The sequence below is a fragment of the Macrobrachium nipponense genome, chromosome 41, assembly GCF_015104395.2.
Source record: "Macrobrachium nipponense isolate FS-2020 chromosome 41, ASM1510439v2, whole genome shotgun sequence".
NCBI classification, from domain to species: domain Eukaryota; kingdom Metazoa; phylum Arthropoda; class Malacostraca; order Decapoda; family Palaemonidae; genus Macrobrachium; species Macrobrachium nipponense.
The window spans coordinates 31,506,005-31,521,407 of record NC_061102.1 but is presented as its reverse complement, the minus strand read 5'-3'; the positions used below and the strand labels follow the sequence as shown (position 1 = coordinate 31,521,407).

Genomic DNA, 15,403 nt, shown 5'->3' with positions numbered 1-15,403 from the left:
TATGTGTGCTTGTGGTTGAATTATGTAATGAAACAAGTGTATGGTAGTGACTAACCTAACCTTGGGATATTTTAATCTTGTCTGATGATTCTATAGGTACCTGTCAGTGACAGGCTTGCATGGTAATTTACTTCTGTATTCATCCTGAGAACATTTGATATTTATAATTTAACCAAAATAAATTGAAGCAATTGAAAATTTTATACCTTGTATTGTGGCCTTTATTTATTTATGTACAACAGTCTATCAAAATATTATAATTTGTTTTTTCTCCATGCTCGTCTACCAATGGTAGTTATCAGAAAGTGTTATTGCTCCCAAGTTTGCACTCTGAAGTTCAAGTAAAGTGTCCTATATCAGTAAACATTCAGTGCAGTACAGCAACTTTCTAATGTAAAGAATCTTGCTTCTTGTAAAATTAGTATTGTTTTTGAAAGCTTGTAATTTTTTCTACAGTACTTTTATTCACCAAAGTAATACTACATAAAAGACTGAAGTAAGAAGTAGTTTTGAAGCTTATTCCAATTTTTTTTTTGTATGTGTGTTTATGGCATCTTAATTTCTCAACAAATATATGTATCTTAGTTGTGTAGTATCCAGTTAGCTGTATATAACAGGATGAGGAGAATGTCATGTGGATTTATCTCAGGTTTTCATATTATTAATATTGAAACACTTTAACCTGACCCTTCATTGATACGTCCGTAGGGGGAAATATCATTTCAGCAAAATGTTCTTCTGTGAAACATTTTTTTATGAAATATTTTCCGTCAACCAGCTGATAGCCATCTGTGCAGTATTGTCAAAAGTGTCAGAAAAAACAATCAGATACTTGCCACATGCTCCACTTTTGGTCCAAGCGCTAATGATAAGTGTTAGGAAGTCCTATCATGCATCAAATTTGTATTTTCAAAAACTTGCATCATATTTCACTAAGAGAAAGTTTGTGCTCTCGGAGATATGGTGAACAGTACATTTAAAATTGCCAGTAATAGGCATTCTTTAAGCAAATGATACAAGGAGAATCCTTCTCGTCAACACAGGAGAAAATTAGGCCTAATGACACTCAAGAGTCTGGTGTATCCAGTCTAAAGAAGGAGCAACTATGAAGACTAGGTAAATTAAATGAGGACCAGAACCATACACCAAAGACTAAAACACTGCATAGTACAATACAAATACAAGCAATTCCCAGTTATTGGCAGGGATTCCCTTCCAACGGCTAGATGGTAAGCAAAAATCACTGATAATTGAAAATTGACAATTGTGTGGACTTATCAGCACCAATAATCAGCTTTTTGGTCATTTTCAGCGCTTGTCGGCGCTGATTACTGGTTAATGACACCTCTGTTAGGTATATATTGTCACCAATACTCTATTATCAGCACATTTTGGCACTAGGCAAACCCCATAAAACCGGATCACCGATATCTGAGGCGGGCTGCCAATAACTGGGGACTACCTGTAACAAAAAACAAGACCAAAATGAGTCCTGTCCAGCTGAGATGGGTGGAGATTATGAAAAAGTAGATAGAAGATGAGCTAGTTGATATATCAAGTCATGGATCTACTCACATATTCCTGTAACTTCAGTAAAAACAATATATGAATCATTGCAAATATTAATCACTGATAATTTCCAATTTGTATATCTCTTGTAGCAAGACAGAGGTGCATTGCTATTGAGACAGGATATACATTTTGTTCCAATTATTTGCCTTCATCTAATTGAATTAACCAAATTTTTAAACAAATTTGACACTGGTTGACCATTTGCCATGACCATAGGTCCTTCTGGAAGACTTGAATGGCATACAGCCTATGTTGGAAGATATTTTGTGCAAGTCTTGTGAAAATTTGATTAACACATCCTATGAAGAGTTACCTAGACTTCTTTGGGTAGTAGTTGGTGATGGTATTGGAATTTACCTTTTTTTTATTATAAATATGAATAGTGCCAGCTTGAAATCTTTCACTCTTATCAGTAGTCGGTTTAAAATGCAACCAGTCCCATGTTGGAGTGCTTGATGCTGTATAACCCATGAAGCTTTGAGAGGGGTCTTTATCCACTACAATACCATTGACATCTTTTTATGTATCAGTTTACTTTAAAGAAGTTGTAAGCTAAATTCCAAAAGTAGGTTGAATAAACAGGTTGTCAGTCATAGCAAAATTTAAATATAATTCTTGTAGAAGTATAGGCTAGTATAGATGGCCCTACGTGAGTATTTGATTGAAAAATCGACTGTATCTTGGCTTTATTACAATTTGAACATAACATAAATATTCACATAACATAAATATTCACAGTAGTGACAATTTTGCCATTTTAGTTAAATGATAACTCCTTAACACTAAGAGAGGTAAATCCCTTAACTTATGTTAAAGTCAGTTTCTCAGTCATTACCACAATAATTAAGATAACTATAACTGCAAATAGAATTTTACTTACCAAATCGTTTGCTTTCCCACTGTAAGGACTGTCTGTCTCAATTCCCTTGTGGTCTGCTGACTACATTCCTGAAGGGTGAACGCCATCATAAATTTATGCACATGACCCCTAACAATACTCATCGAATGAGTGTATTTTCATCATATTAACTGCTCTGTTGAGCTATTAATTGTTATTCATCAGCAACAACCCCTTCTTAGCTCTTAGTCTGTAATATCTCAGTACACTGGAATGCTTACCTCCTAAATCGCTTATTGTTCATACACGAACAAACCTTCGGTCTTAACAATAGGATCATTTTTAGCGCCCAGCTGGATCAAGTTAAAAATAAAATGAAAGTAAGGAATCTTGTAATTTCTGTCAATGCATGCGTAGATCGGGTAAAGAGTGGTCAAGGGCCACTCACCTATGCCACCGCATCAGTTTTTTTTTTTTTTTAACTGCCTAGGCGAGAGTCGTGATTAACCTCTCTTGTACCTTACTCGGTTCATTGCCCGTTTCGATTGTGTTTAGTGTGTGTGTTTGTGTGTTTGGCTGATATTGTGGCTTCTTCTGCTCCTTCTCGGCCTTGTCAACGTGTTTGCCCCGGAATTCCAGGTTTTCTGTGTTCTAGTTTTTTGGCTTCAGCGGCGACTGATCCCCACATCACATGTAGCAGGTGCTGTTCTAATTTTTGTACTATAACGAAGCCTTGCATGGAATGCCGGGCATGGCCTAAAAAGCAGTGGAAGTCATTTTATAGCAAGAGAGAGCATTGGAGGGTTTTGACTCTTCCTTCATGGGAAGGTTTTTCGCCTCTTCCGATGCTTCGTCTCCTGCAGTATTCACCCCCATAGTAGCGTTGCTCCTGTGTCTCCTTCCTTTTCTTCCATTGATTCGTCGCTGGAATTATCGGGAGGCCACCAGGCTGATGTTTGTAATGTCGCCCCTTCTTCTTCGGGAGTTAATTTGAGTCCCGGGAAGGGGGAGGCTTTTTCATCATTCTCATATATTCCAGCGTCGGAGGCGTCCAAGATGGCGGCAATTTGGAAGACGCTTGGGTTAGGGGGTCCCCTGTCCTTGGAGGGGTTGCTAGTGCACTTTATGGAGGCTCGCTACCCCCCTCCTCAGCTGGCCAGGCCATCCCCCCTCCTCCCGGCCTCGTCTTTGTGGGTAGCCAAGGTCAGCCATCTTGCATTGCTCTTCCAGTGTCTGCTGCCGCTTCTTCGAGTCGGAGGGAAGCCGTGGCGTCAGCCTCGTTGATGACGTCACGGGATCTGTCGTTGTGTATTCTTCCTCCAGTGGCGTCTGATTCCCCTTCAGACCGAGGGGAAGCCGTGACGTCATCACCACTTGTGACATCATTCCCATCGATACATCACTCACAGTCATCTCCTCTGCACTGCCTCTCTCAGCCGTGACGTCATCCCTACCACCCAGTTCGCTACATATCCCTTCCATGTCATTGGAGCCTTCTCTGGCAGATCAGTTTGAGGTTATATGCCAGGCAGTGCTTAAGAGGTTGGACTCTGTTTTGGATGATAAGTTGGCTGCCTTGTCGGTTGGGAGGACTGGAAGGAAACTTATTGCTTAGTCCCCGCCTCCTGCGAAGAAATCGCATAAGAAGCCAGTGCTGTCTTCCTCTCCCTCTTCCCCCTCTTCCCCCTCTACGCCATGTTGGTGTATCGAGCATTGGAAGGCTAAGGACTTTGCTCTTTCTTCGCCTATGAGGGAGGAACAACGTGGAAGTGTTCTCGAGAGAGTTGGTGTTTCGGAGAGTGTTAGTGTCTCTTCCCCTGTGCAATATGCAGTGGCTGCTTCGTCCTCTGCATCGAATTGTGGGCGTGTTGCAACCTCCCCTGACCATGCACATCGTGAGCGTGTTGCAACCTCCCCCGTCCATGCACATCGCGATTGTGTTGCAACCTCCCCTGTCCGTGCACATGATGCAAGTGCTCCTTCTTCTCCAAGGCCTATCCGTCGCCGTAAGGATCTGAAGGCGCCTGTCAAGAAGTCGAAGGTGGTGAGCGCGGAGTTGGAGCAGCAGGAGTGTTTGTCTGCCCCCTCTCACTGGTGCTTCCAAGAGTTCGACTGTGGGGGATTCTCCTTCGATCTTGAGTGTTCGGGATTCCCCTCCAACTCACGTTCGTATGTCTGCCACGCCTATGACCATTCACAGACATGTTAATAAGTCATCTGTTGGAGGAGTGCGTAGTTATGTTCCTAGTGTTATAGTGGGTTCGTCTCGGGAGCCAACACATGGACCCAGCCTAGACAGGTTAGTTGGTGTTTCGGGCTGTTTGGCTGCTGATCCTTCCATTAATTTTAATGGGGAATGTACCTTAGAGGAGCCTACACATCCTTCTGCTCGTCAGTCTCCGTTGCCGAAGCAGGAGGAGGGAGACACGCAAGAGTTTTTGTCTTCCTTTTCGGAAGTTGTTGATCTCGTTTGTGGGTTCAACAATTTGGAAAGTGGACTCAGGCTCGGTTGTCTTACACCACTCCTTGCTTGGAAGCCTTGGTGGGAGCTACACAGGATCCCAAATCATCTCTTCAACTTCCTTTATCGGGGCACGTCCAGTCGGTCTTGCATAAGGTTAATGCCTCTGTTTCGGACCGGGATGGTTCGCTTTGCTCTAGGGGCTCTTCCAAGCTACTACCCCCGCCTCTCACGAGACATAGGAAGTACCATGCTACGAACTCCACATTTTTGATGTCACGCCATCTTGACCCAGACGTCATTCACCTGAAGCTGGGATTGACTTTGGAGGAGTTGAGGTCAATGGCTCCGTCCTTGTCTCTCCAAGAGAGGCCTCAGCATTGGAATCGACGGCAGCCTCCATGTTGCAGACGGTTTCTTGGCAGGACTTCTGTTCTGTGGTCACTGAGGTGAGCCAGATATGAAAACGCCTTGCCTCTGGACTGCAACAGACTGGCAAGGGAGGATGCACTCACCAACCCTTCAGGGGACCTGTCAGAAGCTATTCTGACAGGCCCCCAGAAGGGTTGGTGAGAGCATCCTCCCTTGCCAATCTGTTGCAGTCCGGAGGCAAGATATTTTCATATTTGGCTCACCTCAGTGTTAATTTATGGGCTAACCCTCTTCTGATTAGAAGAGACACGGCTATGTCTAGGATGGAGAGATCAGTTGACACAGAGTCCTTGCTGGCCTTGAGGAACGGAAATCTGTTGGAGTCCCAGTTTTTATTTCCTCGGACAGCTCGAGAATGCGATAGACCAGTGCCGGGCTGACACCAAAGACAGAATGGTGCACCAGGCCATGTCTAAGTTGGAGTCTCGTCCTCGGAGACGTCTGGCTCCTCCTCCTCCCCCAGTCCAGCAGCAGTAAAGGAGATTGTCGCCTGGTAGGCCGTTGAGGAATTCGAGTTCGGCAGGGCCTTCCCATTCGACTCGGCCTAGGTCAGAGGATCAACGTCCCTTTCGCTCTCATTCCTTTAAGCCAAGGAGGGGCCCAAGGGGCAGAGGTAAAGGGGGCTGTCGGTAGGTTAGGCGCCTTTCCCTTTCCTGCGCCACGGGTGGGGTGTTGCCTGTCGGGCCATTGGGCCAAGTGGCAGAGTTATGGGGCAGAGAAGTGGGTGGTAGATGTCCTTCGGGTGGGGTACCTACTGCCATTCGACTTCTCTCCTCCTCTGTCGGACAAGCCGCAGCTCAGGAAGGCATATCCTCCAGATTCTCTGAAGTTCTTGGCTCTTCGGGAGGAAGTGCAGAAGATGCTGGACAAGGATGCGGTAGAGGAAGTGGTGCATCCATCTCCGGGGTTTTAGTCACATCTTCTTGGTGTCCAAGGTGTCGGGAGGATGGAGACCTGTGATCGACTTCTCCACCTTGAATCACTTCATCAGGAAGACATGGTTCAAGATGGAGACCCCTTGTTCGGTGTTGGCAACTCTGAGGAAAGGCTTCATGCTGTCGATAGACTTAATGGACGCATACTTCCAAATACCTGTTCATCCAACGTCCAGGAAGTTCTTTCGCTTCTCTCTTGGGGACGAGGTCTTTGAGTTCAGTCTTGTGCTTCAGGCTGACAACAGCCCCTCAAATGTTCACAAGGGTTTTCTCTCTCGTGTCAAGTTGGGCCCATGCTCAGGGGATCCGTTTGCTAAGGTACCTTGATGATTGATTGGTCTTGGCAGTTTTCAGGGAAAAGCTATTGCAGGAAAAAGATCGTCTACTTCGGTTCTGTCTGGAACTGGGCATATTAGTCAACCAGGAAAAGTCGAACCTCGTACCCAGTCAAAGGATTCTTTACCTGTGCATGGTCATCGATACGACAGTGACAAAAGTTTTCCGGTTGGATCAGAGATTGGAGAAGTTGCGGGTGGCGGCGCGCGACTTCCGACTTCCTGTCGGAACCACATCAGTCAGCTCATCAGTGGCAGGTTCTTCTGGGAGCGTTTTTCTTAAAAGTGAAATGGAAATTTTATTTCTTTAAAATACTATCACATGCAAATTTTATAATTGTAGTTATATTATTGTTATCATCATCATTAATAATAATATTTGGAATAATGATAATAATATTGAGAGAGAGAGAGAGAGAGAGAGTGTGTTTTATATTTAACATCATTTAATTTACGTATGTAAAAGCTTGAAAACTATAAATTACATAAAATATTAAGCAAACACTTTTTTTTTTTTCGAAAATGTTGCGTTTGGATGTCTGTGAAATACTTGTGTTTGGTAATTAGTAAGGTTCCAATGAAAAGTTCACACTACGTACTGTGAATTCGCACAACTCGAATCTCATGAGATTGAGGTATATGTCCATGTCTCACACTTCCTGCCAATGTGGGATTCAGTTATGTAATTACTTGGTAAGTTACTTGTATAAAAATGCCATTTTTATTATAAAATAGTTTTATGTATACTTACAAAGTGATTACGTGGCTTACAAGAAGTGAGTCAGTAACATAATTGCAATTTAACTTAGATCTTATATTATACCCAGCACATTGAGATATTTACTTTTGTATGAGTTTCCTGCCATGTGTAAATTCCTTTATAGTGGCTAATATATTTTTTCATCCTAAGCATATTGGTCTGTGTCATCATCTTGGGTGTGATCCATTAACCCTTAAACGCTGACTGGTCATATAATACGTCGACTAAAATTGTCTGTCGGGTGCTTAATTTACTACGATATGTCAACTACAAATTTTTTTTTAAATATTCGTGGAAAAATAGTTATAGGCCTAGTTGGGAAAATTTTTTAAATTGCGCGCCTTGAGGGATGCTGGGAGTTCACGAATCAAGCTGTTGTTTTGTTTACAAGTGCTACCCAGGCGCGCATGCGCGAATTTCTTTCTTCTTGCACTGAAAAGCATCAGGGACACATCTCGGAAATGCTTTTGTCACTTTGTCATAATTTTTGCACCGTTTTATATTAGCCGTTACATAGAGTTTTATATATGAAAATGTGTGCAATTTCATGTAGAATACAACAAAAACAACCCATGGTTGTAGCTTTTATCAGTTTTGAAATATTTTCATATAAATCACGATAAGTGCCAAAATTTCAACCTTTGGTCAACTTTGACTCGACCAAAATGGTCGAAAAACGCAATTGTAAGCTAAAACTCTTACATTATAGTAATATTCAATCATTTACCTTCATTTTACAACAATTGGAAGTCTCTAGCACAATATTTCTATTTATGGTGAATTTTTGAAAAAAACTTTTTCCTTACGTCCACCTGGTGTAACTGCCGAAAAAATCAGAAATTCTTTTGTCAGTTTGTCGTAATGTTTGCCCAGTTTTATGTTAGCCGTTACATAAAGTTTTATATAGGAAAATGTGCGCAATTTCATGTAGAATACTACAAAAAATAACCCATGGTTGAACCTTTTATCAGTTTTGAAATATTTTCATATCACGATAAGTGCAAAAATTTCAACCTTCGAACAACTTTGACTCGACAGAAATGATCGAAAATTGCAATTGTAAACTAAAACTCGTACATTCTAGTAATATTCAATCGTTTACCTTCATTTTGCAACAAATTGGAAAACTCTAGCACAATATTTCGATTTATGGTGAGTTTTTGAAAAACACTTTTTTCCTTATGTCCTAACGCGGTAACTGCCGAAAATCTCGGAAAATCTTTTGTCAGTTTGTTGTAATGTTTGCACCGTTTTGTATTAGCCGTTACATAAAGTTTTATATATGAAAATGTGCGCAATTTCATGTAGAATACAACAAAAACAACCCATGGTTGTAGCTTTTATCATTTTTGAAATATTTTCATATAAATCACGATAAGTGCCAAAAAGATTGAAAAACACAATTGTAAGCTAAAACTCTTACATTCTAGTAATATACAATCATTTACCTTCATTTTGCAACAAATTGGAAGTCTCTAGCACAATAGTTTGATTTATGGTGAATTTTTCGTAAAACTTTTTCCTTACATCCAAGCGGTAACTGCTGTAAAAATCGGAAATTCTTTCGTCAGTTTGTCGTAATGTTTGCACAGTTTTATATTAGCCGTTACATAAAGTTTTATATATGAAAATGCGTGCAATTTCATGTAGAATACAAAAAAAACAACCCATGGTTGTAGCTTTTATCAGTTTTGAAATATTTTCATATAAATCAGGATAAGTGCCAAAATTTCAACCTTTGGTCAACTATGACTCGACCAGAAATGGTCGAAAAACGCAATTGTAATCTAAATCTCTTACATTCTAGTAATATTCAATCATTTACCTTCATTTTGCAACAAATTGGAAAACTAGCACAATATTTCGATTTATGGTTAATTTTTGAAAAACCCTTTTTCCTTGCGTCCGTGCACGGTAACTGCCGAAAATATTAGAAATTCTTTCGTCAGTTTGTTGTAATGTTTGCACTGTTTTATATTAGCCATTACATAAAGTTTTATATATGAAAATGTGTGGAATTTCATGTAGAATACTAAAAACAACCCATGGTTGTAGCTTTCTCAGTTTTGAAATATTTTCATATAAATCACGATAAGTGCCAAAATTTCAACCTTTGGTCAACTTTGACTCGACTGAAATGGTAGAAAAACGCAATTGTAAGCTAAAACTATTACATTCTAGTAATATTCAATCATTTACCTTCATTTTGCAACAAATTGGAAAACTCTAGCACAATATTTCGATTTATGGTGAATTTTTGAAAAACACCGTTTTCCTTACGTCCGCGCACTGTAACTGCTGAAAATCTTAGAAATTCTTTCGTCAGTTTGTCCTAATGTTTGCAGTTTTATATGAGCCGTTACATAAAGTTTTATTTATGAAAATGTGTGCAATTTCATGTAGAATACAACAAAAAATAACTCATGATTGTAGCTTTTATCAGTTTATCGGTCAACTTTGACTCGACCGAAATGGTCGAAAACTAAAATTGTAAGCTAATACACATACAGTCTAGTAATATTCAATCAATTACCTTCATTTCGCAACAAACGGGAAGTCTCTAGCACAATAATTTGATTTATGGTGAATTATTGAAGAAAACTTTTTTTACGTCCGCATGTTACGAATTCATGCATTATTTTGTGATAATATTTTCTCTTTGTTGCTTTGATCGTTTTACAATTTGTTATATAACAAAATCATTGCAATTTAGTGTACAATACAACGAAAAAAATTAACTAATTAACTTTAACCGTTGTGCTCACAGCACGATTTGTAGACAATTGTGTATTTTTTTTGTTTTGCGCTGTCATATATTCTAATATTTATATGATAATGATATTTTTTTCATTTCTGATATTTGCATACTAAACTTCAGGCAATGACAAAAAAGGGAGCCAAAAATGAACTCTTAATCTTGAAAACTAAGCGTGCTGTGATTTTTTGAAAAAAACTTTTCTGCTTCGGCGCTAACTCCCGAACGCCGCCGGCATACAAGAGACACTTTGGTAAATAGCAGCTCGGCATTTAAGGGTTAAAGGAACACAGTTCGGTCTTGTATTGTCTTGGTTATGTTCCAGTAAGTTTCATGTTAATGCTTAATTCATGCAATGATTCATAGTGATGCGTAAATTTATAAAGTAATTGTGTAGTTATCTGAAATTGTACTCCACATCCCAATGATCATTTAGAATATCAGAATCCTCATTTTTAATATTAAGATTGTAATAATGTACTTTTTCAATTCTTAATAGAAAAAGAATTTTCTAGTGGTTCCCCCCATATTCGCGGAGGATGTGTACCAGGCCCTCCCACGAATAGTTAGAATCTGCGAATAATTGAAACCCTTATAAAAACACTGAAAACGGCCTATTTTGCTTGGTAAAACTCAAGAAAACCCCACTCAAAATATTATACCTGGTTTTTTAAATAGTTTTACCACAAAAAGTGCATTTTATGATGAAATTGATGAAAAAACCAGGAATTTCTAGATATTTCTCATGGAAAAATACCGCGAATAGGCAAATTACCCGTGAATAATGGGTAGATACGGTCTAGAGAGAAATTCTCAAATCTGGAGAACACAAATATGGGCCCACTGTAAATTGTGCATGAAGTGTGCCTTTTTAGCATTAACATACTCATTAAATTTGTTGTTGATTGTAAAGTTCTTACTAACCTGCACTTAAGTAGCATGTAGTAATGCTTCCTGTACTAACTTGAACCTTTTAACCTTGCTCTTCTCCTGAGCAGCCATGTAAGCGGCCGTGCTGTTGTGGTGAGGGTGGAGGACGGAAGTGTTGCGGCTGAGGATGTAAGCTTCTTGTATTTCTTATGTATTGATTTTTTATGCTTTATACCGGAAGTTGTGAAACTTTTCTTCAGTGTTACTCCTCTGGTTTTGTGTGACAGATTTTGACACTTCATAGTATATTCAGAGTTGCTTGAGAGGATGAAATAGGAAAACAGGTAGAAGTTGATGAAAGCTGTTAAGAAAATATCAACTGTAGGTCATAAAAAAAATTGGTGAGTTACCCAAAGCGATTATATATATAGTATATTTTTATAGGATGAAATGCTTTTCTGAACAGCTATCAATCAGGTACACTGCATGCCTTCCTTTTGTGGTCCTTAAAATTTATATTTATTACAGGCAAATGAGAGTTATCCATTTTACTTGTGACGGAGCTTTGCGTTGGTTTGTATGTAACCCAGCTTACCAATATGTAAAACCAAAAAGTTGAAGAAATAATTCTGAAGATAGGAAGGAGAATCATGCTTGGAGGAGGAATCACGCTATACTATATGTAATTTTTTGCTTTATAAAATCATATAAATTACTGAATTGTCATTTAGGCAGAGGTCAAACTCTGAATTTTGAGAACATATAGTAGGAACCAAATACAGCTTTAAGGTTAAAACAAGCCAGGAGTCAAGTCTCGGGTAACAGGTTGGTTTCTTCTAGGTAGGACAGAGCAATATGGTATATGGTTTGGGGCTGGTATAAGGTAAGAGGACTTTTTGAAAGGTTGGGAAGAGTACTTACCATTAATATGAGATGTAATGGCTTATACTCCAGATGGTCCACATCTATTGTCTGTATCGGAGGATGGATGATGGCAAGTAAGAATTAGGTTCATGAAGATCAATTAACTTTATCCCCTTTGGGATAACATTTATGAATCACATCTTGTAAATGAATGGTATTAAAAGTATAATGACATTTTGATGTACCCACATGCAAGACAGAAGATTAAGTTTTGTGCAAGGGATGATGAAAGTATCTATATCCTTCACATGTCTGCAATAGTCATTGAAGTATTAACAGCAAGATTTCAATAATACCCGTCTCAACCAGAAAGACATTTTGTTCAAGGTATGCTTTTTACTGTAGTCCTTAGCAAGAAAAAGTTTGGAAGAATCAGTTCTGAAAGTAGTACATCATGATTGCCAGGCATTACTATTTGAAATCTTTGTTATTCATGACTGAAGAGAAGCTTGGAATAGAAAAAGGGGCAGTAATAAAGTCTTGACAACCATGAGTTTGCATCTTGGCAATGAAATCCAATCAGAATGAAAGATGTGTGGATGTTCAGCCTCTTGTATGAGTGACCTTTCCATTCTAATCATGACATTCCACTTCTTTTGAGGAAGCTAGCGCCTCAAATAAGATGAAAGAGATTAAAGGTAATGTGTCTTCTTGGAAATGTAGGAATATGCTCAGGCAGTGGAATATGGTTCTGTATTATAAGTAAATTAGGCACATGCAACACATGCACAGTACCTTGATGGCAGGTGCTTACCAGCATTTTTGTGATGCTGGTGATTGTAAGGCATTTGTTGGCTTGAATGCTCAAATCTTGAGGCTCTGAGACACTGATTTCTTTCTGAGGCCAGTGGTAAGTATAACCTCATCCAGATTATGTAGTGTATAAGTTATAAATTTGAGGATGCTTTTGAATTTGTGGTAGAAGCTGGCCTTCTTTAGAAATTTTTATCATAACTGTATTTGAGGTATAAAATTACTATTGTTCTAAGCTTTAGTTCTGTTTATCATTGTGTTGCAGAAGTCATTGTATTTACTTGATGAAATTGAGAGTAAAAAGGCAAGTCAGGCAGTTTTTGCCCCGTCAAATTCCTAACAAGCATTCATTACGCTGTAGTCAGGGTTGGGTGGCAACTGGTTTAGCACTAATAAAGTTCTTTCATCCAACTGATTGACTCAACTTTTGAGTCCACTTTCTAATGATGTACAGAAGTGAGGTAAACAATACCTAGTGTTGCATTTCTTTCTCGTGCTTCCTTTGTGTCATGAAGATAAGCATACTACTCATATCAGACAGTCTAATTATGAGCTTCTCTGTTATCAGACTACCATTTCTTTGGTTTGTTAGTCTAATCAACTCTTCAAAAGATACCAATGTAATTGAGAGTATCTTTCTGTTTAAATTTCTTAGCACTCGGTATCAGCTTCTCAAACCATACGTTTTCAAGCAAACTTCTTCATAACTTAGGGAACAAGTTGCTGATGTCTGTTCACTGAAATAAGGTCATCATTAGGATGCAGATATTGTATTCGGCCTCTTCATTTATATTTATAAAAGGAAGTGGGATGTTTTACCGGAGAAGACCTCAGAAGACCTCAGACACCAGGCTTATTCTTTTTCAGTTAGTCTTTCTAATTGCACTCCTCTTTGAAACTTGTTACTATTTACTGCTTGAGAAAAGATCTTTCTGCTTAATTAATCAAGAGAGCAATTTGTGAACTTTTTGGTGGTGCGTTTGCTTTGATCACTATGGAAATGGTGCATGGATATAGGAATAAGAAATGAAGCATCTTTTGTATAAGCTTTTTACAATAGATATTTTAAAGTTTACTGTGCTTCTTAATTTCTGTTTGAATTAAGTAATTCTTACAGTTGTAGCAAGGAAAATGTTAAAAAAAAAAAATGCATGTTTGTAATATGGCTGGTATTTTATTCAAAATCGTATTTGTTCATACACAGAACAAGCCTGGGTCTTAACATTAGGATAAATCTTCTAGTGCCAGCTGGAAACTGGTAAAAAACAGTAGAGTAACCGTATATGCAAAGAATTGGTGGCTTCTGGCATCTGTCACGAATGAAGTGGGGGACACCACCATCCCAAACTTGATCTCGTAATGCCTTAGTTATAATTCTACCGCTTTTGAGTGTGGATGTCATGTTCTTTCTCTCCTCCCTAAAGCCAGTCTTTTTCTTTGCCCATGTTTAACTCTTCTGTGTTCTAGTTCCCAAAAACCTTCTACAAGCTCCAGTAAAGGTAGCCCTTGGTTAATGACCGGTTCCGTTCCTGGGGGCCTGATGCTAAGCAAAAATAGGCACTAACTGAAATTCAAAAGTCTATGGGTGCCACAATCCCCCTTACGGTGCCCCAGATTTGTTAACGATGCCTTGACAGTGTCACGACCGCATATTTGGCCCTAATATGTAATATAACTAATGAAAATGTGGAATTTCATTTGCCTAATCATTTACTATGGTCTGCATGGACATTTCCTCCATCTATTTGTTTATCCACAAACAACTGAACGAAAACAGTTGTTTTGCTGACGTTTCCTCCATCTATTTGTTTATCCACAAACAACTGAATAAAAACAGTAGTTTTGCTGACGTTTCCTCCATCTATTTGTTTATCCACAAACAACTGAACGAAAACAGTTGTTTTGCTACTTTTGCTTGCATTTCAGCCATCCTACGATAGTAAAATATTACTGTAGTTATGTTACAAATGACATTAAGTAGAACAGGACATTTATTTTTACATTATACTACTTTTATTTGGTATGGAGAAAATATTGGCAAGGAAAAAATGAAGCCAAGAAAAAAAAATTTCACACTGCTAATGACTATAAATTATCGTGCATCAGCAACATGGCTGCAACTCTACTGCAAATAATATTGGAGAAAAAATTATTTAAATAAAAAAATACTGGCCATGAAAGAACACTTTTTATTTGTTTTTATGCTGATAAAGGATAAATACATAAATCTTGTATTATTATGAAATAGGATGAAAATAAGAAGCAGAATCTGTTTTTCACACAAAAAACATGCTCCCGACACCATCTATTAATGAAAAAACAGTATAGTTCAGAACAAGAAGTACATATTTAAGTCATATTTCAACTTGAAAGCTCTTTATATAAAAAATAACCTTGTACCAGATAAATAGTTTCTAGAGATTATTTAAACTAAATAGAAGCAAGAAAATTGCTCTGAGTCAAGTTAAATAGGGCAAAATAACCCTGCCTCTGCCCTCAGCTGATTTTTCTAAGCCAAAACATAGATCGCTTTGTTTGTATTTTATGATACTTCTGTAGTAATATGAGACTGCATACAGCATATATTATTGGATACAGTGAAGTAAAGCATAACCTTTTAAAAGAGCCAAGGTAAAGATGCATATTCATTATGTTTGTATTTTATGAGGGCCTCTCGCTGTTTATGCTATGTACCAATAACCAGACAACAGCGCCATCTATTAGCGAAAAAAATAAGTGTAGTTCACGTATTTAAGTAAATTTTCAAC

The 15,403-nt window shown here is 38.5% G+C and overlaps 1 protein-coding gene across 1 annotated transcript in view; it reads left to right on the top strand.

The window, feature by feature from the left end:
* The window catches only part of LOC135212649 (uncharacterized), a 209,210-nt gene that overhangs the window by 39,123 nt on the left and 154,684 nt on the right, over positions 1-15,403 (top strand). Inside the window, exon 5 of the mRNA XM_064246276.1 lies at positions 11,087-11,147. Coding sequence (XP_064102346.1) covers positions 11,087-11,147 — 61 coding nt within the window. The remainder of the gene's footprint in view (positions 1-11,086; positions 11,148-15,403) is intronic.